Source organism: Castor canadensis, chromosome 9, assembly GCF_047511655.1.
Source record: "Castor canadensis chromosome 9, mCasCan1.hap1v2, whole genome shotgun sequence".
Lineage (NCBI taxonomy): Eukaryota > Metazoa > Chordata > Mammalia > Rodentia > Castoridae > Castor > Castor canadensis.
The window spans coordinates 142,153,618-142,176,623 of NC_133394.1; the positions used below are offsets into that span (position 1 = coordinate 142,153,618).

The following is a 23,006-nucleotide window of genomic DNA, read 5'->3' on the forward strand; positions in this document are numbered from 1 at the left end:
CTTTGTGGAACTTTATCTACCTTTAACCAGCAGAGTGCTTCTGGGCACCATGAGCACATTTTTTCTGTTTTGTAAAACTGTCTTCTCTCCCACAGCCTCCAGCCCTGCTCTCTGTATGTGAGGTAAGTTCAGGGGTCACCACTTCTTCCTTAGTCACTGTTATCACCTATTAGAAAGAGGTTGATTTTGTCACTTCACACCTGCCTCAAGCATTTTCTTCTTTTCTCCTCCCCCCCCCCCCTTTTTTTTTTCCAATTTATTTATTTTCTGAGACAGGTTCTTACTGTGTTATCCAGGCAGACCTTGAATTCCTAGGGTCAGGTGATCCTCCTTCCTAAGCTGAAATACGAGACCTGGCCACCACCTCTGTTTTCTGTTCCTTCACTTAAGAATTCAAAATTCTTCGTCCAGCTCTCCTCGTTACCATTTCTTCCCCTCGTTTTTCCTGCACAGTCATTGTGTATGTCATTGTGTATCTGAGGATTCTGGGATTATCATAGTACTAATCCTAGTGAATTTACCTGTAGATTAATTACAAAAAAAAAAAATAGGGGCAGTAAAATTACCTGAATGATTTTACCTTTTTCTTCCTTTGTTTATATTTATTTTGTTTTATTTTAATCTGAATTTTGTCTTCCTTTTCCTCCCCCCAGTTCTAGACAACATGGAAAATTAATTTGTTTGCTGCTTTGTTTCTGAGTTATAGAAGCATAAAAAGCTAAATTTTAAAGTCCTATATCTATGCATTTTTCTAATATATTATTCAAAAATATTTGTCTCCACCAGGCATGCAGGAGCACACCTGTCATCCCAGCACTTGGGAGGTTAAGGCAGGCTGATTGAGAGCAACTTGGGCTATATAGCAAGACCTTTCTCAAAAACACAAAACCAACCAAACCAACCCTTTGTCTCCTACATGGCAGGCAGTGTACTAGATATATGAAAGACACTGGGAGACAAAACCACATATGGCTCTTGTCCTTGTAGTTAATGTTTATTAGAAGAGGTATACATTGAGTAAATAATTTCACAGCTCTAGTAGGTTCTCAAGTGATATATGGTGCTAAGAGAACATATTATAGGGAGATTTTTTTCAGGTCAGGGAAATGAGGCAAGACTTTCCAAAGGAAATGCCCATGAAGCTAAGCTGTGAATGGTGAGCCATCAAACCATTAGGTACAAACAACTCTCCAGGAAGAGGGAAATGTATGTGAAAAAATGACCAAGTGTAGGGTTTTTTGAAGATCAGAGGGGTAAGATATGCCAGTGTATCTAGAGTCAAGAGAGAAAGGAGAAGCATGCTGTCAGGTGTAATAAGGACTGGGAGTAAGTAAAGGCATGGAACATGCAGGTCCTCATAAGTCGTGCTAAAAAGTTTATGTATTTTCAATGACTTAAAGATTTAAATTACAAGGGAAGGTATATGACATCATCAGATTCTTCTTCCTAAAAGATGTCTAATTGCATTGTGAAGAATGAATGGTATAGAGCAAGAGTGAAGGCATAGATGTTTATAGTAGCCCAAATGAGAACTGTTCTTCTTTAGAACAGTGGTTCACAAACTTTAGCATGTATCAGAATCACCAGGAGGGCTTGCCCAAAAGAATATTGTTGGACTTCACCCACAGAGTTGTATTCAGTCAGTATGGGGTATAGCCCAAATGGTGCTTATGCTGTTGGTGCAAGGACCAGACTTGGAGAAACATTGGTATACAGTGTAGTGTTGTAGTGATGGAAAGATTAAATCTTTACTAATATCAGCATAATGTTATAAATTTCCTTCTAAACACTGCCTATATTTAACAAAATTTGCTGTACTGTTTTGGTTTTCAAAAAATCCAAAATAGTTTGTTCTTTTATGAGTTCTTTTTTTTTTTTTCAGTACTGGGGTTTGAACTCAGGGCCTCATAGCTTGCTAGGCAGGCACTCTTACTGCTTGAGCCACTCCTCCAGCCTTCTTTTATGATTTCTTATTCTTATTTAACCAATGGGTTATTTAGAATTGTGTTTCCAAATATTTGAGACTTTTCTAAGTATCTTTCTGTTACTGATTTCTCATTTCTGTTATGGCTGTAAAATATACTTTGTATTAATTCAGTCTTTCTTAAGTGACTGAGATTTACTTTATGCTCCAGAATCCATCCAAGTCTTCATAAATGTTCTTAAAAATAATATGCATGGCAAAAGGGTATACATGGGTATATATGGTACAAATACTGTGCACACGTGTATGTAAATGGAAAAATGAGACCTGTTGAAACTATTCCAGGAGTGGGGGGGTGCGGTAAATGGAGGGCAGTAGATGGGGTGAATTCAAGTATGATGCATTTAATCTAAGAACTTTTATAAATGCCACACTCTGCCCCCACCCAGCACAACAATTAAAAAAAAATGCATCAATAAGGAAGTTGGTAGATACTGTTATTCAAGTCTTTTTCCTCCTCACTGATTTTCAGTCTTCTTCCGTCCTTGAAAGAGGATTGTCAAAATCTGCAATTTAGGATTGTGGATTTTTTAAGTGTCCTTTCAGTTCTATCCAGTTTTGCTTTATGTAATTTGAAGCCCTGTAATTAAGCACTAGGTCCATACACATACAAAAGTCTTACACTTTTCATGAATAGATTTTTTTTTCATTATAAAACAAACCTTTTTATCCTTGGAAATGCCTCTTACTCTGAAATCTATTTTATCTGATACTATGATAGTCATTCTAGCTTTTCACGAGTATTAGCATGATACATGTTTTTCTCTTAATTGTTTTTAACCAATTTGTGCCTTTATAGTTATCAGGGATTTTTTTAAGCAGCATCTAGTTAAGACTTGTTCTTACCCAGTCTAATAATCTCTGTCTTTTATTAGACCACTTATACTTAATGTTAATATTAGTATGGTGGTTTAAATCAGCCAAAATCTTTTCATTTTCCATTCTATTATCTGGTCCCCCTTTTCCTCTTTTCCAGCCTTCTTTTGCATCAGTAGAGTGAATATATTTTATTATTCTAATTTGCCTTTAAAAATGGTTGCTATAGGGTTTATGCTACATGATATTAGCTTATCATAGTCCACCTTCAATAATATTATGCCTCCTTGTGGATAACTAAGAATCTTATAACTATACATTTTCATTTTCTTCCTCCAAGCCTTTGAGCTATTGTTGTCATACATTTTGCTTCTGGAAATGTTATAAACCTCACAAGTACATTGTTACTATTTTGCTGTGTATAATTTAGTAGTCCACTTTTGGATACTGTAACAAAATACCTGAAGGTAGTACCTTATAAAAGAAAACAGGTTCATCTAGCCTATAGTTTCATAGTTTTTGAGTCTGAAAGTGGCATATTTTCTTCCTGAGGCAATTCCACACCCACCTGAGAACTCTATTAAAAACCCCATGTGTTATGATGTCTTTCCATTCTGGCTAGTGGGAACACAAATTATATCCAGTCCAATGTGGCCTCTATTGATTTTTCCACCTGACCTTTTGAGCCTTGGGAAACATTCATGCATTGACTCATTGATCAGTAACTTGTCTACAAACCTGAGTGGAAGCCCCTGAACTCTCTGGAGTGTGCATGTGCTAGTTCGTCTTTGTCCTCACCCCACTCCAGGTCCTTCTGCCTAGCAGCTCTCTCTCCTATAGTCTGCCCCATAAGGTCTTGTCACCTTGAGTTCCCTGAACTCAGTTGTCTCAACTCGGAAATATTCCCAAAGCTCTCCAGGGCTCCTTTTCCTATCACATAGCCTGGAAAGTCCACGTGGCAAGCCAAGAGCTGTTTTCTTTCGTCTTCTATTTGTTCAGGGATTACTGTTGTCCTGCACTTCTGTTGTTCCATGTCTTTTTTTTAATTCATTTATTCACATGTGCATACATCATTCAGGTCATTTCTCCCCTCCTCCCTTCCGTCTCCCCCCCTCAATTCCAGGCAGAACCTGTTCTCCCCTTATCTCTAATTTTGTGGAAGAGAAGACATAAGCATAAGGAAGACAAAGCAGTTTTTGCTAGTTAAGGATAGCTATACAGAGAGATTCCTAGCATTGCTTTCATGTACAAATGTGTTACAACCCATGTTGATTCATCTCTAACTGAGCTTTACACTGGTTCCTGATCCCCTTCTCATGTTGACCTCTGTCGCTTTAAGGTTTCTGTATTAGTTCCTCTGGAGTGGGGACAGAACTTTCTCAAAAGAAGAAATTCAAATGACAAAAAAACACATGAAAAAATGCTCACCATCTCTAGCCATAAAAGAAATGCAAATCAAAACCACACTAAGATTCCACCTCACCCCTGTTTGAATAGCCATCATCAAAAACACCACCAACAATATGTGTTGGTGAGGATGTGGGGAAAAAGGAATCCTCATACGCTGCTGGTGGGAATGCAAGCTGGTGCAACCACTCTGGAAAAAAATTTGGAAGCTTCTTAAAAATCTAAACACGGATCTGCCATATGATTCAGTAATTCCACTCCTGGGGATATACCCAAAGGAGTGCAATATAAGTTACTCCAAAGGCATCTGCACACCCATGTTTATTGCAGCACTGTTCACAATAGCCAAGTTATGGAAACAACCAAGATGTTCCATGTCTTAAAACCATTTCATATATTTTTTTAAATCTGTTTTAACGTTAGAGGGTAAATCTGGTCCCTACTACTTCGTAGTGGCCAGAAGCAGAAATCCCAGATTTATTCTTTCAGCAAGCATTTGTCTATTTGTTCAGTGCTGGAGATAAATGCTGATTAAGACCAATAAAGATCTCTACTGTCATTGAGTTTGTACTTCAGTGGGGTAGGAAAATGAAATAGGAAACATAAAGCAGTGGCAAGTTTGGTGTTAATGACATTAAATAATATAATGAGTTTCTCCGGGGAACAACCTTAGGTAAGTAGTCAGGGAAGTCCTATCTGAAGAAGTGGTGCATATGCTGTGTGTGGAAGTGGAATATCTAGGAGACCACTGGTGATTGCAGCTGAATATTATGAGGACACTTAAAGTGAGCTTGCAGAATAAGAAGAAAAGAAGGCTAGAACTCATCTTTGAGAAATTCCAGCATTTATTATTCCAGTTGAAGTAGGATGACTTGCAGTAGGAAAAGCAAAAGGAAAGTAGTGTGCTTGGTCTTAAAGGCTAAAAGATGTGAGTTTCAAGAAAGGGTATTGTAGCTTGTTTGGGCTGCAACAAATACTACAGGCTGTGTGGCGTAAACAATAGAAATTTATTTTCTTACAGTTCTGGAGGCTAGGAGGTTCGAGATCAAGGTCCACCAGGGTTTGGTTTCTGGTGATGGTTTTCTTCCTGGCTTGAAGCACAGTGGCCCTTTTGCTGTGCTCTTGCATCCAGAAAAAACTCTAGTATCACCTCCTCCTCTTTTGAGGACACCAGTCCTATCTGATGAGATCCCCACCTCATGACTCTAATTTACCTTCATTACCTCAAAGGTCTGCTTTGAGAGCAGGGAACACCAGCCCATAACAAAGGAGATGGCCAGCAATGTTGAATGTTAGCCAAAAAAGCAAAAAAGTTGAAAATTAAAGATCTTTGGATCTTTAATGTGACATTCATTGGTGGTTTTAGTGTTATTTTTATGGAATTAAAGTACTGGAAACCAGATTGATATAGTTAAGGAATGAGGAGGTAAGAAAATGGTGATAGCAAATACAGGATTACACACTGAAATAATCTAGCTCTAAAAGTGTTAATTTGAGGAATATGAAGTATTAAGTAAAGTCTTGTTCAAGGTTGAGAACTTGCACTGACCTGATCATGGTGAAGATCTAGTTGACATAGTCATTTATTGCCACAACACTCATTATGTCTTTTTTCAGTTTGGTTTGGTTTGATATTTTGACATAGGGTCTTGCGATGTAGCCCAAACTGGCCTCAAACTCACAATCCTCCCAAATACTGGAATTGCAGGCATGCTCCACCAAACCCAGCTCCAACTTTTATCTTAACTAAGCATTTGTGTTACTCATGAGACTGTAGTTGGCAAATAAGGCTAGGGTATTGGTTTTCACTGTGCTCGCTCACAGTTCATGGTGTTAGCTAACTGTCAGGTGGATCAGTTTATCTCTATTCCACGTGCCTCTCACATTCATCTATCAGGGTTACCCAAGAAAAATCTCAATTCAGCTTCCTTCATATTTGCCAACAGTTGGCCAGAACCAGTCATATGGGGGAGGCAGAATGGAAGAACACTGCAGAGTTACAGGGCCAAAGAGGGTGAATTTGAGTAGAAGTGAAGAAAGGGTGCTATTAATGAAATGAACTTGCTATAGATTGTACATTGAAAAAGAAGAAAAGAGGAACAATGTCATGACCGTTGATAAGAATGCAGTTGGAAACTGGGTTCAAAAACACTCCAAGTCATGTCATGTTCTCATCTTTCACTGTGAGCTGGTGTTACTTTACATCTTCTAGTTGCTAATTACTTTTAGTTTCACATTACGAAAATCTCCCACTTTGGTTCTTTTTATAAAGGTAGAATGATGGCTATACATTTAGTGAGTATTTGAATACCTGTCATAACAAATTGCTTCAGGCTCAATTCAGTTTGTTGCACTAATTTAAAAAATAAATTCATTGAGAAATTAAGAGAAAATCTTTTTGTTTCTAAATTACATAGCTGTGAAATTGCTCATTGACTTTGTGCCATTGATATGACTATAATCTTTCCAGTTCAACTTAAATTTCAGGTAGATACCCCAGTTCTCAGCAGAAAAACTATTATTTCCATTCTAGATATTTTCTTGTGAGTTCCTGATAACTCCAGTACACTCTTCCATCACATATTATTAAGCAAGTATGTTATGGACTAATGTGCCAATCTGTGTCATTTTTACATTTAATTTTTTAATGTATTCTTTCTAGAACTGGTTGGAATAAATTGCAGATCTAAGATTGTTGAAATCCATTTTGTTTCTGTAACAAAATACCTGAAGCTGGATACTAATTTGTAAAGAAAAGAGGCTTATTTAGCTCACAGTTCTGGAGATTCAAAAGCATGATGCTGGCGTAGATTCTAAGAAGGCCTCACAGTGGAGAGCAGCACATAGTTGGAGCCATGTGCATGCTCACACAAAGGAGAGAAACATAACACACCTTGGAGAGGAGCCAGTCTTGCTCTTTACAGCAACCTACTCATGAGAACTGATTTGCTCTTGTTAGATCTAGCCCACTGCACAAAATAATCCCTCCAACAAGGCAGTCATAGTGTGGCATGGTGGCTCAAGCCTGTAATCCTAGCTATTCTGGAAACAGAGATTTGAGGCCAGCCAGAACAAAAACTTTGAGACCTCTTTTCAGCCAACAAAAAGCTGGGCATGGTGACACACCTGTCATTTCTGCAAGGTGGGAAGCATAAATAGGAGGATCTTGGTCTAGGATGACCTTGGCATAAATGCAAGGCCCTGGTTTTTTTTTAATTTTTTTTATTATTCATACGTGCATACAATGCTTGGGTCATTTCTCCCCCCTACCCCCACCCCCTCCCTTACCACCCACTCCGCCCCCTCCCTCTCCCTCTCCCCCCACCCCCTCGATACCTGGCAAAAACTATTTTGCCCTTATCTCTAATTTTGTTGAAGAGAGTATAAGCAATAATAGGAAGGAACAAGGGGTTTTGCTAGTTGACATAAGGATAGCTATACAGGGAGTTGACTCACATTAATTTCCTGTGCGTGTGTGTTACCTTCTAGAACTAACCTTTTCTCTAGTTCCTGGTCCCCTTCTCCTATTGGCCTCAGTTGCTTTTAAGGTATCTGCTTTAGTTTCTCTGCGTTGAGGGCAACAAATGCTATCTAGTTTTTTGGATGTCTTATCTATCCTCACCCCTCCCTTGTGTGCTCTCACTTTTATCTTGTGATCAAAGTTCAATACCCTTGTTGCGTTTGCCCTTGATCTAATGTCCACATATGAGGGAGAACATAAGATTTTTGGGCCAGGCTAACCTCACTCAGAATGATGTTCTCCAATTCCATCCATTTACCAGCGAATGATAACATTTCGTTCTTCTTCATGGCTGCATAAAATTCCATTGTGTAGAGATACCACATTTTCTTAATCCATTCGTCAGTGGTGGGGCATCTTGGCTGTTTCCATAACTTGGCTATTGTGAATAGTGCCGCAATAAACATGGGTGTGCAGGTGCCTCTGGAGTAACCTGTGTCACAGTCTTTTGGGTATGTTCCCAAGAGTGGTATTGCTGGATCAAATGGTAGATCAATGTTTAGCTTTTTAAGTAGCCTCCAAATTTTTTTCCAGAGTGGTTGTACTAGTTTACATTCCCACCAGCAGTGTAAGAGGGTTCCTTTTTCCCCGCATCCTCACCAACACCTGTTGTTGGTGGTGTTGCTAATGTTGGAAGGCCCTGTCTTAAAAATAACCAAAGCAAAAAATGCTGGAGGAGAGGCTCAAGTGGTAGAGCACCTGCCTAGCAAGAGAGGGGCCCTGAGTTCAAACCCCAGTACCTTAAAGCGGGTGGGGGGGGCAGGAAGCAGTGACCAAATCACCCCCTACTAGGCTCTGTCTCTTAAAGGTCCCAGCATCCTTCAATACTGTTACTTTGGGGACCAGGCTTTCAGCATGTGAGCCTTTAGGGGGCAAAATATATCCAAACCATAGCAGGGATTATACTCTAAGACTGTTGGTCTTCAAAATCTTCCTTTTAAACACCATGTATTCCTGCTTGTCTAAATAATCACATCAGATAATCACAAACAAATCAGAAATAATGTCTGTAAAATCCTCCACTTTATCTTCTAAGGTGTTTTAAGTTTGTCAGTGTCCTACCAGTAAAAAATTTAATTCTTGAGTTTAAGTCTTTAAAAGAAAAAAACTACACCCTTTCACAGCTTGCAAACCAAGAGAAAAGATTCACTCAAATTTTAGACCCAGGGTGACTCAAATGGTTTACCTAGTTAGATCTGATGGCTCTTTTACATTTGACCACCCACCCCCCAACACACATACCCTTAATTCTGGTTTTAAATTATCTGTCTACCCCAATTAAACCATTGTTACCTATCTAAAAGGACAGTGCAGAAACAGATCATACACATATCTGCCACGTTTTATCCCCAATAAAAATACTTGCACCTCTTGATTTTCAATGCTAATAGTAATAACTAACTCACATTTTTTTAAGGCATACTGTGTCAAGTCAGCCAGAAATTTTACATGGACCATGTTCTTTATGTCAGTGCTTCACATAAACTCATTTAGTCACCTTAACCTTCAGGGACAGCTTCCATTGTCTGCTCTCTGGTTAAATTGAAGCCTATAAAGGTTACAGAATGTGCATTCAGTTGGATTCAGGATCAAAACTCAGGCTCTATAAATCCTTCCTCTAACCCAATTTACTAAAATCCATTTTCTTCAATACCCATTTCAAATGTTTCTTCCCCTTGATTTCCTGTTGGGTGGGGATTAATCTTCTATGCAATCTTTAGTCCTTAGTTACTCCTCTTATATTTATTGCATGCTGGTTTTTTATTCTACTAATTCATTAATACTTCTCTCCCTGCCTCCTTATCAACCCTTAAAGGCAGACACCATCACACTTTTATATGCCTAATATATTACACAGGTCTTGGTTAAGGGTTTGTAGTTAGCATGTGGACCTGCTAGTGAATACCTGCTGGTTCCCTAAAGCTTTGCTTTGTGTCAAGAGCCTCACAAAGGCCTCCTGGAATCGGGGAACCACCAAAATCATAGTCCAACACATGGAAGATCTTTCATTGCTATAACTTACTCAACTAAAAACATGGCAATACATTTGTACATTCTTGAAGGTTCTTCTCTCATCTAGTTTGTACAGTTAATGACCTTTATATGGATAGATTTACAGAGGCATCAAGCTATGTAATAAAGCTGAATCATAATAGGTATTCATTAAAAAGCTACTGCATTATCATTTAGAAGACACCATTTCCAGAGAAAAATAAACCAGTCATTTGGACAGAATTTGGAGTAATTGTTGAGTTCAAATTTGATGGCATCAGGTACATTATAGTAACCACGTTTAATACAAATCTTGTATAATAACCTAATTTATCTGTGCATAAAGGTGACTTCTCTTTCCCTTTGAAAAGATGAATTTCTGTCCTCTGAAACTCTTGACCTAAAGAACACTCTTACGGTAGCTCTCAAAAACTTGTCAGGCTAGGCCCTAACCTTTGTTTTTCCTTGAGGAATTGAAGGGTATGAGTAGCAGCTACTTATTTAGTTGATACTGTGAGGAAACTTCATGTACCAAATATGGCTCTCCTGGACGGGGTGTTGGCTGTAGTCCTTATAGCTTCTGTTGAAAGCTTGTAAAACTCTTGTCCACATCTCACATGTTAGGTACACTAAAGAAATGAATCGTGAATGTTAACATGAGAGACCTGCAGAAGAACTGTAACTCAAGAGTTACTGTGCAACATGGGGTAGTAGATGACAGATGACACTTGGGTTTATTGGTTTATGTGACCTGAGTAAGTCATTTTACTTTTCTGAAGTTCAGTAGATGCTGTTAGGTGAAAAGGTGTTTAGTAGTGTCTGACATTTAGCAACTGTTTTTTTTGGAAATGACATTTTCAGACTTATGTGGATCACATCAAAATTTAGTGTTTCCTGCAAGTTGGTGAGCTAAATTTTCATTAATAAGTAAAACAAGCCCTAATTATTACAGCTAGACATACTAATTTTTCCTTTCTTAAATTTAGAATTACCAGTGATCACTGAAATTACAAATAATAATAATTTGGTTTTCCGTGACCCTCAAAAAGTACATGTTACAAATGCACATGCTGTAAACTCCAGTTCTGCTGGTAGAGATGAGTTCTTAGGATTCACTGATTAGTGAAGTATTTTCAACACTTAGATGTCTAAATAAACATTCGAGGCTCCTTTTGTCTGTGCCAGCCTTCACCTCCCATCTAGATGTTGTGCAGGTAGAAGAAACTGACTTACATAAGTACTTTGCCTCCTACTTTCTTCCTACTTCCCCCTCTCTCCAAAATATGCAGTGCTAAGAAAAATTGCATTTGTATTTAGCATTATTGATTGGCTGTCCATAGATCATCACAGCTGTATTAAGGTCAGAAGATAAAGTGTCATTAAACTTTTTCCTATAGATGAAAATAAGGCTGCAAGATGTTATTGTTACTGTCTACTGTCAGGGACTGGATTATCATAGAATAATTTCAAAGAGCTTTGGTTAAGAACTAGACTAATCAGAGAACCAGGTTCCATATTAGTCCACAGACACCTTGAAAAGAGCAGTTTTTCTATTTCTTAGTTTCCCTATCTCTTAAAAAAAATAGCCAAGGAAGTTCCCTTCTAGCTCTAATGTCCAAATACCTCTGATTCTAGTGCCTCATAAGGTATATTCTGTTCTATGCTTAGTGTTTTATAGGTCAAGTTTGTGCCCAAGTTTTGCACACACATTATTTCAAGAGTATATGAGTTAAACAGGCCAACTTGTATATTAACAATGTGTAGTTCTTTCAAAACGTGACCTTTCTTCCCTTACACTTGTGTAGTTTTCTGCACCCCTGGGGTCTGTGTACCCAAATTTGTAGTAACACCATTCCTGAAAATTAACATTTAAAACAATGCTTTAAAATATTGAAAAAAAGAAAAACAAGAATGTAGTTAAGGGGTTTTTTTGGTGAATACAATAGCAAATAAAACATTTTCCGATCATGATTTGCTCTATGCTACCACGTAAGTTTGATACGTGATATGCTTAGCTGCCAATCTGTCTTGATCACCATATTTTTAATAGCTTGCCTTGAGTTCTCAAAAAGTTGTATGTCAATCCATTGTTTTAAAAATATAAGTAATAAAACTATGAACACTAGCAATCCTTGTAAGGACTGTAGGATTTCTGATTTTTATCTAACCTGAAAAACAAAAACTTGAGATCCCCAGCACCTCAGTCTAACAATAACCACTGTAAATTTTTAAAAGTTCAAGTTTTCTGATATGAATGAATACTATTTTGTCTTGATTTCTCCCATGTCAAGCAAGGATTTATTTTAAGTGTTCCTGATTATTCGACGCGTGTTGGCTTTCTGGCTCCTGTTTTGATGAGGAATAAGCTAACATATGCAGTTATTTTGCCTAGCATCCACTTACAAACACTGAACTATGTGGCTTACTCAGCAAATGAGGCAGTTGGCTGAGGTTGCAAGAAGTAATCAGAACACGTTGCTATTGACCAACGCTACCAAGTCACTTACACACTAGAAACCTCATTACTGATAGGTAATGAGTATTAGGAAGATCCATAGATGTACAGTTGGAGAAAGCTTAGGAATGAATAGTCCAGTGTTACTAACCACAGTTAAAGTCAAGTGAGTTGGTGTATATAGCAAGCTACTGAATGGGGCTAAAGGTAAGAGTAGGGATTTACATGTGCATTGTACACATGGAGGACTAATTCTTTGGACTCTCAGATTTCTATGACTCAAAAGGGCTGCACTGGTCTAAATGTTTTGTTATGTGATTTCTATTTTTGTTGAGCAGCTACTGTGTATTCAGCACTGTTTATCTCCACAGAGCTATGAATGTTAGCTTCCTTTTCCTTCAGATCTAGAAAGTGTAATCAGACGTGAAACAATAGTGGAGAACCCAGAAGTGTTCACAAGCAATGTTTTAATAAGTATGAGAATATGTTCAGGGATGTCATGAGATTTGGGTTAGGGCTTGAAGAAAGAGTAAGATTTGGGTAAGCAGAGTAGAGGGCAAGGTTCCCAAGTGGGAACAACATTCCAGGACAGATGGGGCTATGCCCACGAGCACATGGAATAAGACAGTTTTCCTGAAGACAGGGTGTGTATTAGGGAGCAATAGTAAAACAATCTGACCAACCTAACCTAAATTCACATAAGCCATCGATGTCTTCATCAGCAGAAAAATTCTATGAAACAGGCAACCAGAATAAATAACTTGAGGGTGCCATACTAGATAGTATCAATGACTTCACACTCTTCTACCATCAAAACAGAACTAGTTTTCTACTCTTGATTTATCAGCCACCTTAGAGAGCTAGTAGACAAGCTGTAAAGAAAACAGCAAAGGTTGTTTCTAATTTCAAGCCGGTGTGACCTGACATATTTGTATTTAACTCACAGAGACTTGCTTTGTAAGTATATGCACCTTACTTAGTTGTGAGATTCAAATGAGATAATGCAGGCATGTGTGCTTGGGACATAGTAGGCATTCAACAAATATTAATTCCTCTTTCCTTAAAGTATTTCTGATCCTGCTACATTGAAGGACAAGTGAAACAGTTGAATTTAGCCAGTAAGTTAGATGTTTTTCTTATGTATATTGCTGTGATCCCTCTATGCAGTGAAGTTTTCTGTCCAGTGGTGTCTGAGGGAACTCAAGTTCCAGCTCACACATGGCATAGTTCACTGTTCAGTTCAGTAGGAAAGCAGGATATAAAACTCTTATACTGCAAGGTAATGCTTTACCAAACAATGTCACTGAACTTTTAAGGTTGATGATTTCTTTGAAATTAAGTAAAACTAAAATGTGTTACACTTTTTCTTTCAGCATGCTACAAATGAATACTGATGAGAAACTGAATTTGTCTGATGGGAACACAGCAAGTTGCCCTTTGAGCCCCATTAAGATGTGCCTTAACCGTCCTATTGAATGGAATCTGAATTTAACAGCAGCATCTCTAGCAAGCTGTACAGTTCATAACCAAAATCTCAAAAGTGAAGACAAATAGATGGCAGTTCTTCTTGCACTATCTTTATTTTGTATGTCAATATTCTTTCTGCTTAACAATAAGCATTTTATCAATTGATCTTGAAATATTTCTAGTCCTTTGATTTATCTTTATATTAAATCATTAGCATTAATCATTTTGATTATATTCTTTGTATGTTTTTTACATGTTTTACACCAGACCATTGTGGAATTTTGTAGTACACACATTGATCTTTCTCTTTTTAATGGTATTTTGTGAATTTTTTATGCCCTAAGTTTAAAAACGTAATTGTCCCCAGTTTTATTTCTGTGCACAAAGTTTTAATATATAACACATTATGTAGTTTAGACAGCTAGAACTGTAAAGACTTGTGATGATGACATGACCCGTGAACAGTTGTGAACAGGTGGATACCAACTACCTCGAAGCAAACTGGTAAGAAAAAAGGGAAAGATTTGATTTGGAAGTATACGTCTTTCAGTTATACATGCACAGAAAAGATTGATCATAGTTTATCATCAAATAGCATGTTTCCATTCATAAAAGAATTTGAGTTCATCAGCTCTCTATTTTGAACCTGTAATCTATGGACTGTGAGAGCAATGGCACAGTTGCATGTTTACTCAACAAATCTGTGCCCCGTGGTAAACAAGAACACTGTTTTCTGTAAGTTATCAATTCTGAATGAAAAATGGCAAGTGAATTTACAGCTGTAGATTTTATTGTATTTCAGCAACTTAAATGTTTAAAGGAATATTATTTAGAAGCAGGATAATATTCCTTCTTCCAATAATGCAAAGCATATCTTCAGCAACAGCTACATTATTGGATCTAAAATCTGAACAGTAAGAACACTAAAGCTAAAGGTTTGGTGCTTAAAACTTATTATTCCCACAGCAGAGGAAAGCAAGCTTTGTATGGCATCTGTGTAAGAGCAAGGCTCCTTTCCCTTTGACAGCCTGGCCGTGTATAAATGGGATTTTAGTTTATTCCTGATGACTTTCCTTATAGCACATTTCATATACCAATTCACTAATTTCTTCCTGTAGCCCCAAAACTTATTTTTAAAATGACAGGGATTTAACAAAAAGATATAACTCATAATGAAGCACAGGAAAAGACATACAGCCAACATAATAAAGATCATCTGTTTTCCATTAATTCCCATCATTACCAGGTTTTAGTACGCATTTTTGCTGTGTAACTTTTATTCCTATTTTTGAGTTCCATAAAGCACATGTATGTATATAAAATAGAATTTAGTTCTGAAAACCAGCAATATTACTTTAACTCCATCTTAAAACATCACCTGAAATGAATGGCCTCTGGCAAATAAACCTACAGAAGCACAATTATTAAAACAGATCTATGTTAGGACCTCTCTAAAAAAAGGTCACTCACAGATGGGTAAGAAAAGATGTTTCACTGGGTGTTATAGCAAGAAACAGGACTGGTTTCATACAGTGCAAGTTTCAAAACATTTAAGTATCATATAGTGCCAATTTCAAAAGACAAATGAAACTGACAGCGAAGAAACAGTGCTCATAAGTATAAAAGGACTTCCTGTCATTTTTCCCAATAGTATTATTTATTATACACAGTAAATAAAATATTTTGTTACATCAAAAACTAAAAGCACCTTCATGATTAGTGTACCTGTTGACATCTCCCAAACCCAGGAACATTCACAAACAAGGGCTCCCATATAAATACTTTAGGAAGAGAGATTACCCATGCAAGTAATATTATCACATATATTTTTAATATAGGAATCACAAAAAGATTATCAAGTGTTTTTAAACTGGATGAGGATCACTTTGATTCATTATACTGGCCCTCACTGGGTAAGAAGCTCCTTTACAGCTGGTTGTGGTACTTCGTTTGCCCTTCAGATATCACTTGCTAAATATGTTGTAAGGTGTGTCATCTATTTTGAATCTGCTTCATCTAAGGTTTTCAAGTGTGAAAGCTACCAGCTAGTTATACTTAAGTTTACCATAATACTGTAATTTCAAAAGAATCACCTTGGGGAGCTTAATTAAAAGTAGATTTCTCAGCCCACCTCAGTTTCTGATGAAACAAATCTGTGTAGCTCATGCAGATTATCTTTGTATCACACCAACAAGATGCTTCCTGATGCTTTAAGACAGCCTGGAGGGCTGGAGGAGTGACTCAAGTGGTAGAGCTCCTGCCTACCAAAGCATGAAGACCTGAGTTCAAACCTAGTGCTACAAACCACACACAAAAAAAAGCAAAACTAACCCAGAGTCATGTGGTGTCACACAACAGAAAGACACCAGACTTTTTTTTTTCCTGATTTTAATACAAGGATAACTTTATTAAAGCAAAGAAATAAGCATACTTTTAAAGAACTTCACTTCCACCATCTCTCCTAATTTTTATCTTCATTGAGAAACTGTGCAAGGTTAAGTTTACTTTTTTCTAGTGCTGCTGTTTTGGCTCTTCTTGGTAATCTCATCTTCACTTTCAGTTCTGATTCTGGAACTTCATCATCACTAAACATGTTGAAAATACACCAATTTAGATACAAGCTTTAAGACCAGTTTATAAGTAAAAGTTTTTGTTTCTGACAGTCTATCACTAGGTAATTGGTAGCTTAATTATGTTAACTAAACTTAAAACTAAAATCTCAAACAATAACCAGAAAACACCAACTGGCTGTTCAGCAAAGTGAATCATGGGGAATCTAGCTAATTTTCATATACTGTTTGAAACCTGTTTTTATTATCTTCTTATATACAGGAAATGATACAAAGCACTGAACTTTTGTAATGAAGCCTATAATTACACAGTGACCACAACTATGAAAGAGGGTTTTTGTGCTTTAATTCAAAAAGTGAAAAATTGTTCTTAATGTAGTTAATAAATTTCTAAAACTATAAACAAGTTTTCCCCAAAAAAGGACTTAACCAAGACTTAATCTGAAGCTCTGTACTAAAAATATAGAGAACACTACTAAAGAATAGATGAATGCAACACAGCCACAAACTTTTCAGCTTAAACAGTGGCTTCACAGTCACCAAGAATAAACACTAAGTCACAAACCAGTAATACATTAAAATAAAAGGCAGTATTGTTCTAGCATTGTAAATGCAGAGAATCCAAATGTTATCTAAATCAAGAGTTTGCTAATTAAAAATCAAAAAGGAGCCATACAGTCAAAAGCATACATGGAAACAGCATATTAAAGACAACGACCTAATAAATGGCCATGCTAAAACAAAGGCAAAAGTACACAAGCCACAGAAATATAAAGGCTCTTGATGATGGCTTTCTAGACTGTTTATCAAAGTCATAACTATTTAGTTTTTACTATCTCATTATACACTGAGCTCTCACAGAAGACAGTTACAGTTTCTCTATTGCTAGACCAAGAAATAAAAGAAAAAAATGAAGAGATGTTCCATTATATATTCCAGACAAACACGGCATACCTTTGAGAGCCAGCCTCAGCAGTCTGACGTTTCCTGTTTGTCTTAGCAGAAGCTGTCACTTTTCTCCGTCCTTAAAGACAGCATAATTCTTTTCAAAATGTATTAATTGCTTAATGTTTCTAAATCTAGCTAACAGGCTATCTAAATGCTTTATTTTTAACACAACGACCTATTCAACACATCCTTCTTATTCCCAGCCATGTTGATGCCAATTATCAAAATACCAGAGAAAAAGAACCCAAGCAAGGTTAACATCTGCATTCACTTCTTTGTTCAGCTGATTAGGGAAAAGGGGAACTCGATCTACAAGCAAGTTACAAGAGGCAAGTTTTAGTTCAATGTGGGGACTGAAGTATATGAAAAACAAGCTTTAAAAAAAAACACCTCAGCTGGACACGGTGGTATACACCTGTAATACCAGCACACTCAAGAGGTCAAGGCAAGAGTATGAGTTCTAGGCCAGCCTGGGCTCCATAAAAAGTCTTGTATCAAAAGAAAACAACAAAACCTCACTTCTATTATGGCTGTAGCACAATGTATATGGAAACACATACACGTGTGTTTAGGTCCATGAGCAAAACTTTATTTACTTTTTTGAAACAAGGTCTTGCTATGTTGCCAGGGCTGCCCTAAGCTCCTGGGCTCAAGCAATTCTTCCACCTCAGCCTCTGAAGTAGCTGGGGTTACAGACTTTTATCACTATACCAACTTGAAATAGAACTTAATCAGCAAGATAATGGGGGCTTGTAAAATATTTAAACATATACATGGCCAATTCAAATATGTATTATTAGATATATTTCAATATAAAAACTAGAACCTTTATATACTAGGGGTTGTGAAAATTCTACTTGCTAGGTATTTACAAAGTTAACTGAGACAAAATTTGGTCTGTGATATTCCAAATTTATTAGAAAACCTAGCATTTGTACATGAAATTTGGACTTTTTAAAAAAGATGGTGTGCTCATAGTGACTAAAAGCAGTATGAGCAAAATCAATTATTCATTTGACAATTTGTTTCAAAAAACCGTATACCCTACTCTCTCATGTTAGACATCCCCCGCTACCTGACACACACCTTATTTATTTACTCTCACTATTGCGTTCAACCCCAAGAAGACATCCAACAATATGGAACTAATTTGGAACAATATCCAGTAATCGGTGTTTGAATAACTGGTTGAAACAATATTCTGGCCAGATTCCATTTTAGAAAAAAATTAAATCTGCTTAGAAGGGGGCCTTAACAAAATTTTTCAAAGATGAAAATCATGGTTGGCTCATGGGTGGGACTGTTAATGTTCTTTATAGTAGTTTGCTTGGATGTACTTTCTGAATCTTCTGTCATAAGCATGCATTGCTTTTGTAATAAGGAAGTAATAAAACAATAAAAAGATCTTGAATTTCAGATGTTTTTCCAAGTGACCCCCCTAGCAGTAAACATTTACTCCAACAAATTCTCTAGTGCTGGATTCCCCTTAGGGGCTATACTGAGAAAACAAAATGAGATGGGGAAAGGAAGAAAGCAGAGAAAGCCCAGAAAAATAATGGGAGGGGAAGCTTTGTCATATAAAGGATAAAACACAAGTAACTAATAATGTAAAACTATTATTTAACCTATTCCTAATTAAAACCAAATAGTCCTTTACAATATGGTCTTTTTATAATATTGAAGTCAGAAGCACTTAGAGCAACATTGATTTTATAATCTTTACACATGAAGCAAAATCATGTATTAGTTCAAAGAATTAAAAGTTAAGGATATATAAGACATTTAAAAATCTTTATCCAAAGGAAACAAACGTGAAAAGTATTTTCACTAAGGAAAACTGGAAATAGTTTTATTATAAGAACAAGTCAATCTATACACTACCTTTGTTAGTCTTCTCCTGAGTGAATTTTGATGCTTTTACATCCTTGAAAGGAGTCATATATACTTCTTTATTCTTTTCTATTAATGGAAACAATACAATAATGTAAACTAAAAATGGCTTTGTCAAATACTTTAAATGATCTTTTCATCTTTCATACAGAAATGGCAAACTGTTCTATTACCAGCTAGTGAAAGATTACAAATCACTATTCCAAATACTGTGAATACTATGAATCAAAATTCTTGACAAGGGGGTTGCATTCATTTCTAAAATCTATCCAAACACATTAGAGGAAAAAAACTCAGTAAAGATGAAAAACAGAATCATGTAAATATTCAGGTCAGTATGTCCTCACCATCTTCATTTTCAAGAACAGCAGCAGTCATGTTGACATCCTGTATTTCCACAGACTGGTCATCAAATCTTTCATTTTTCTCTAACTGAATCTTGATCTTTTCCAAAGTTTTCAGGCACGTCCTATCTTTTACTTGCTATGAAAAACAAAACAAATTATGTACCAATATTGATCTAATATGATTCTAAAATCATATGAAGTCTATGAATATTTATTTAAAATGAACAAAGTCACAACACTATAAATTCCACTTTGATAAATTTTAACATAAGCTAGTTAAAAATAATTAGAAACTATTTTACCTCCAGAATCTCATTCAGTAGAACCAGAAGATCTTTTGCAAGATTGTTACTTAGTTCTAAAGAATTCAAAGCTTTTGTATAGACCCGAATTTCTGGTGAGCATGGACCTGTTAAGATCTCATTACAAATTTTTACAGCCAAATTGTCATGTACTGTGAAGGCCTAGAAAATTAAAAAAAAAAAATCTTTGAAAATAATACAATACAGTTTAGCATAATATAATACAGTCTAACATCTCCAACTAATCATAATAATCCCAAATATAAAATGTCTAAAACAGTATTAACATCTCTTCCTCCCCAAAAATAAGCTCCTTCCTTGATTTCTTTTTTTTTTTTTTTTTTTGCAGCGGGGGGAGGCAGTACTGGCATTGAACCCAGGGCTTCCACTTGAGGGCTACGCCCCACCCCCCCCAACCCTTTTGTTTTTACTTTATTTTGAGATAGGGTCTCACTAACTTTGCCCAGGCTGGCCTCAAACTTTCAATCCTTCAGCCTCTGGTTCTTTAGTAGCTGGCATTACAAGTGTACCCTACCATGCTTGGCTACCCCTTGATTTCTTATAGTGGATGTTGACTGATACAAGGTCTAGATCCACCTCTTAAGGCCTAAAGGATCTCCATATTGTTGTGAGTTTGGGAGGCTGAAAGTTCCAGCTGGCAGAACTGATCCAGGCTGATGACAGTGGGCCTTGCCCAAATTCACACCTCTTCCCCTAAGGGTCAGTCAACATCCAAGTGTCCAGCCTATTCACATGTATAATGGTGCAGCTTGTCTCAGTTCAGTACCACTAAAAGGATTCCAGTTTTGGAACTCCCTGTGGGATCAGGTGAGGCCTCTACTTGCATGGTGGTTCAGCTTGGCCTTGTGTCCCAGCCTATTTCCTATACTCCTTCAGGATATTGATCATGAGAGTATATCCCCAATCAAACTGTCAACACTTCGTATGAAGTTTTCTATTAGTCATACAAGGATTGGAAAGATTTTCTTGGATTCCTTAATCTCCCTTACCTCTCCTTTTCTCTCTTCTTTCCTCTTCCCAATTTACCTAATATAACCATCAGTGACCACTAAATCAATCTTTCTAATAAGTTGCTTCCACTCTATTAACCTTTTCCTCATAAGCCCTGCATACTCACTGCAAATAAAGCCAACTCCAACTTCCCTAACTTGATCTTTAAAATATGCTTTGCATAACCATCTACATGTATTACCTGCACGTGCATATTTTTCCTTTTGACTCAAACAATTCCTTAAATCCAAACCAGGCCAAAGTGAACTTTACTCAATGAGTTTTAAACTACCATCATGAGTCTTACCCTTCTGTAATGTCCTAAAGCACTTGAAAATTGTATCACTGCCCTTGCCATATTTTCATAATCTCCTTTGTAATCTTATCTTCCCAACAGCATATAATATTGTGAGTTGAGCAGACTCACTAACTACCAATTAGCATTTGTAATCATTAGCACATTAAATATCAAAAGTGGTAGTAAGTTTGACAAAATGTCATTAAAAGATTTTAAAACCCAACTTAAATTGAATTCATGGGTCAGTTTGCAGGTAATTTATCTTCTTCAAATTAGAAACCAAAATAAGCTTGAAGTGAGTTCTGTTCTTTGAACTGTCCTTCCCTATGCCAAGAGCATAAGAAATGAACATTTGAAAACTCAATGAGTGCTAGATAACACAGGTCATTACTTCAGTGATTACAGCCAACAGGAGGTGGTAAGGAAGACAGGGAGGGTTAGTGTTTGGTAACTTCTTAGTAGCAAAATGTTAGCACTGACTACTTCTAGTTTCATAAAATTTCTCCATATTTCCCAAAAGATCTTCCTTTTTTTGTACTTTATGTTATGCATCACTATACAGATAAAATCTAAAGCTAAAAATGTAGCTCCTCACTATTCCCAAGAATCTATGAGGAGATTGTTTTACAAAGACAGCAGTGATCTAAAGCAGTTACCATCTTTACCACCCAAGGCCAACACACTCATTCACCTGATAATCTTGGGAATTCTTGGCTTGAGGATTTAATCCACTTGGTCTTGTCAGATCTACAAGCAACTCAGCAACATTCATGATATCTACTTCAGCTAAAGGAGATGATGCAGGGGCGTTGGCCAGTGTTTGCAGAGTTGGAAGAAAGGCTTCTTCAAAGCATTCCTGATTAGTCCTATCGAAAAACAGTTTGAAAGTATGTTGGCAGACATTATTTGAAGAAAAAAAAAGCATGATTCTAAAACACAGAATTCACCTCATCAAGATAAAGTACATTTGCACCCAAGAAAGAGCCAAATTCAGGCAGGTAAAATCTACATAAATTCTTCTCATTTGATCATTCACCACTGAAACAAGAGTACTGACAACAGTATTAAATAGATGGATATAACTCAGAGAGGGCCTGAATTTGACTTCAAGTGAGATTTTGATTTTTTGATAAGACTCAATACCTGCTTGCATAAGCAAATATGGGGAAAAACACGCCTAGGCAATGTCGAAGTCGAACATCTTCTTCAGTCACAGGGTTGTACCACAACAAGATAAGACGAGAAAGAATCTTGCTGCTGACCAAAAGCCCAGAGAACATCAGCTTGGCTAGTCCTTCTGCAGCTCCTGTTCTGAGTTCAGATACCTAATAAAAATAACATTTACCAGAAGAAATTTTTTTTATCTGTATTTTCCTTTTAAGACTTACAATGTACCCTGTCTATGACATTTTTAGATGAACTATTCAAAAATCATCCATGCTATTATAAATTTGCTAAAGGCACATAAAATGATTTTGTTTCTTCAAAGAGGTAATGTCTAACAATTTTAGGCAAATATAAATGATTTTGAATCTAGCTGTGAAACATCAGAACCAAAAAGCCTTTTACAAAAGTTGGGAAAACAAAAACCAAAATGATACATTTTTAAATGCATTTCTAAGACAAACACTCAGCAAAAGTTCCTGCTTTCAAAGGAAGGTAACTACAAAGAACAACTCCAGAAGTGGGAGTGGCAGTGTATCTGAATACTGGGCAGAATGTGAACAAAAGGTGTACAAATGAAAACAGGCCACCCAGAAAGAGTGGTGATTAAGAATATTGGCATGTGATACTTCTCCGTGTCTCACTTTTTTCATAAACAAAAAGGGGTAATGAAAGGACTTATCGTATATGATAAGACAGTTACAAAGATGAAGAGATGACACAGGTAAAACTCTCAGAAGTGCCAGCTACACACTAAAGCTATGACACATTTATTATTGATGGAAAGTAAGTTTGCCCGACAGTAGATTATGGACCTGAAAATAAGGTAAAGAAA

General features: G+C 36.7%; 2 protein-coding genes across 4 annotated transcripts in view; one reads left to right on the plus strand and one right to left on the minus strand.

Moving 5' to 3' along the window:
- Positions 1-18,575, plus strand: part of Lcorl (ligand dependent nuclear receptor corepressor like) — a 135,119-nt gene extending 116,544 nt beyond the window's left edge. Inside the window, exon 10 of one of the 3 annotated variants that reach the window (XR_012435864.1) lies at positions 13,548-13,598. Coding sequence is in view for 2 of the 3 variants with exons in the window: in XM_074042545.1 (XP_073898646.1) it covers positions 13,548-13,728 (181 nt within the window). In the remaining variant the exon portion in view is untranslated. Of the gene's footprint in view, positions 1-13,547 lie in introns of all 3 variants that reach the window. The other 2 variants (XM_074042539.1, XM_074042545.1) reach the window with 2 other exon arrangements.
- Positions 16,093-23,006, minus strand: part of Ncapg (non-SMC condensin I complex subunit G) — a 40,042-nt gene continuing 33,128 nt past the window's right edge. Inside the window, exons 15-21 of the mRNA XM_020170178.2 lie at positions 22,151-22,332; positions 21,699-21,873; positions 19,699-19,860; positions 19,397-19,532; positions 19,041-19,118; positions 17,166-17,235; positions 16,093-16,226 (exon numbers count right to left, since the gene is read on the minus strand). Coding sequence (XP_020025767.2) covers positions 16,103-16,226; positions 17,166-17,235; positions 19,041-19,118; positions 19,397-19,532; positions 19,699-19,860; positions 21,699-21,873; positions 22,151-22,332 — 927 coding nt within the window. The 3' untranslated portion in view covers positions 16,093-16,102. The remainder of the gene's footprint in view (positions 16,227-17,165; positions 17,236-19,040; positions 19,119-19,396; positions 19,533-19,698; positions 19,861-21,698; positions 21,874-22,150; positions 22,333-23,006) is intronic.